This window comes from Scomber japonicus, chromosome 16 (genome assembly GCF_027409825.1).
Source record: "Scomber japonicus isolate fScoJap1 chromosome 16, fScoJap1.pri, whole genome shotgun sequence".
Taxonomy (NCBI): Eukaryota; Metazoa; Chordata; class Actinopteri; order Scombriformes; family Scombridae; genus Scomber; species Scomber japonicus.
In genome coordinates, this window is record NC_070593.1 from 25,137,269 (window position 1) to 25,140,222 (window position 2,954).

The 2,954-nt window shown below is 38.0% G+C and overlaps 1 protein-coding gene across 1 annotated transcript; it reads right to left on the bottom strand.

Moving 5' to 3' along the window:
• Positions 1–1,397: 1,397 nt before the first annotated feature.
• On the bottom strand, positions 1,398–2,697 carry LOC128374981 (interferon-inducible GTPase 5-like). Its single transcript, XM_053335199.1, has 2 exons — positions 2,139–2,697; positions 1,398–2,029 (listed from the first exon to the last, which is right to left on the bottom strand). Exons 1-2 carry the CDS (start codon positions 2,695–2,697, stop codon positions 1,398–1,400), a joined length of 1,191 nt encoding a protein of 396 aa, XP_053191174.1.
• Between the last annotated feature and the right edge of the window lie 257 nt (positions 2,698–2,954).

Here is a 2,954-nt window from a genome sequence, read left to right on the forward strand (position 1 = left end):
CTGTAGCCTATCTGTAATTATGGAGTCCTAAGCTCCTCAATTTAGGTGGCGTTGTTGGCAACATTTTAAACTAAATTATAGTGTTGGTTTCTTTTAACCCAAACAAACCACGTGACAATATCATAAGGTGAATGGATACATAGCATTTACAGGCACATTCAAACTTAAGTTCAAATTGTACAAAACAGTTTGTGCATGATATTTTTAGGGTGGAGGGAGGATAACGTGGAGAACACATGACTGCATCCTGTAATGGGACCGATAGAAAGTGTGTATGTTTGCTCTGCTGGCAGACTGGTGCGTGGTGTTAATTTATGGCTTCTTTTTACAATGCAGTTTCATCAAGGGATGAGAGTGACACAGATACTCCGAGAAAACCCCCCCCACATCTACATCAAGCCCCATGTATTGTGTACCAAAAGTACCAAGTGGTAAGCTCATACATTACTGGCCTTAAACATTTTAAACATCAGTGACACAGCTGATAACAATGGCATTAATTAGCCCAAAGCTCAGATTCAGCCTCACTTAAATTGATCTGTAGCTTATGTTATAATTACTGTTGTGCAAATTTCTACACAAAAACTTTGTGGTCATTGTTAGCCACAGTGCTTGATCTTGTACTTAAGTAACACAATAATAATTTGTATTAGTTGGGACACCCTCATAAATTCTTGCCCACCCCCTGGCCACCCCTTGAAAAAATTTCTAGTTCCGCCCCTGATTATAAAAGGAAGACATGACGTGCAAATGAGCGATAAAAAGCGATTGTCTGTTTTTGGAACCCTTAATTATAGCTTTGCAAGACAAAATTCCCGACGAGAAAATATCGCCACATTTTCACACCCCTAGTATCAGTTGATTTTATTGGATCCAAACATCACAAATAAAATCTATAGTAGTAATATCTACATTGGTGATATTGGTAAAATGACATTGAATACAAATTACAAACATCAAATTCAGACACCACACGAGTTTATTATACATACAGATACAATGAATAGTCTGCTCAACATGATAATTATACAAATTGTGTCATTCTTATTAGTTTTACAACAACAACAACAACATAATTCAAAGAGCAAAGCAAATAATTCAAAGGCTCTTTTGCATTGTACACAGTTTTGAATCTGGAAAATAAGATCCCAACTAAGCTGCAACAAGTTGATTGTCAATAATGTTTGTACTAATTAGAGTCAATGAGAACTGCATGGAGGCCATTTGATATAATGAAAATGTGCTCAATTGTACAACTAGGATACAAAACTTTGACTTTTGTTTACAGCATTTATCATGAATTTACTTAGGAAAAATAATTCAAAAGCTCTTTCGTACAGTGTTTACTACAGTGTTAATGTGACATTAATTGTCATATTTCCATTTACCATATGATGTCACACTGAGGTGTTCAGACCCAGGGCCTTCTTAAACACTCTCTCTGCATCGTCAGCAAGCATGTCGAGGAAAGTACTCAGAACTCTGTAGGTGGAGATGAAAGAGAGGCCCATTGCTGCAGGGATTCCAAGTATTGGAATGCATCTGGACACTTCCTCTGCTGCCATTACAGACATGTCTCTATGTTGTAACTCCTTCATGACAAGATCAGGGGTTATTTTTTTTGCAGCCAGTGGTGAAATCATGACAGCCCTCAGATCATCTAATGGCACTCTTGTGGTTTGAGCAAGTCTCTCCAGTGATGGGATATCAAGACCAAACACAACTTTGTATTGTGTAACAACACCAGCTATCATGCCTATGTCAACAGCAGAAGAAATCCCAGGAACTGGTACACCTCCTACAACTGCAGATAGTATGGCATAATATTTTATATTGGCCTGTAAAGCCTCTTTCTTCTTGTTGATGATCTCCAGGCTGACACTGGGCAAAGCCAACAGCAGAACATTCCTCTTCAGTGCAGGAAGTTCTCTCTCTAAGGTCTCCTCTAGCAGACGGAAATCATACAGGTGGAGATCAAAGCTGGACAACAGGAAGACCTGTGGAGTCTCAATACCTAGTTTTTGAAGACCTGCATCACAAAAGCAATAAATGGTATGAGCATTTTGCCCACTCCATCAATCTGGTAATTAATCTAACTGTGGTTATAAATGATTACATAAGACAGAGAAGCCTCTTACCTTTAATGCAGTTTTCCCTGATTTGTGCCAGAGTTGTTTCCTCATTGAACTTTCTCTGACTTCTTTCCTCATCACGTAAATTATTATCAATCTTTGAGCGAACAAAGTAGAATTTTTTCCCCATCTTCTGAATCTCCTGAGCGAGCTTCACATCATTTTCTCTGAAGCGATCAACTGAGATGATGATGAAGAAGTCAAACTTATCAAATCCAACATGCTCCAGGTATTTATCAGCAGGAAAAGTGGTGGTGCCAATACCAGGGAGATCCCATAATGTGACATTGGGATAGTTTGGATGGGGGTAAGATGTAACCTCAGAGGTGGTTTCTACAACACCAGTAGGGGCGGCTCTCTCCTTATCCCTGTTGTCTATACCTCTGAGAACATTCACAAAGGTGGATTTACCTGAACCAGACCCTCCTGTGATAGCAATGTTTAGTGGAGTATTATTTAATTTGTCCAAACACTTCTGGATGGTTTCAGCAACTAGCAGCAGATCATTGTTTTGTAGAGCTTCTTTAATTTCTTCCATTAATTCACAATCTACCTGGGTATCCATCTAGATCCTTGAAAACTAGAGTAAAAGAAAAGACGTTAAAAAAATTGGTTTTAGGGAAAAGGAAAGTTGAAATCACCAATGATCATCAACATTATACACTTGACATGAAAATCAGATAAACAAAAAATTATATTTGTATTGAACTACAGAACACTCTGTGACATCTATGTGATCTACCTGTTACCAGAGGGAAAAACATAATGAGAAAATAAATTCAAAATTAATTTGTGGGTCATTCCATCAATGTTCAACATCAA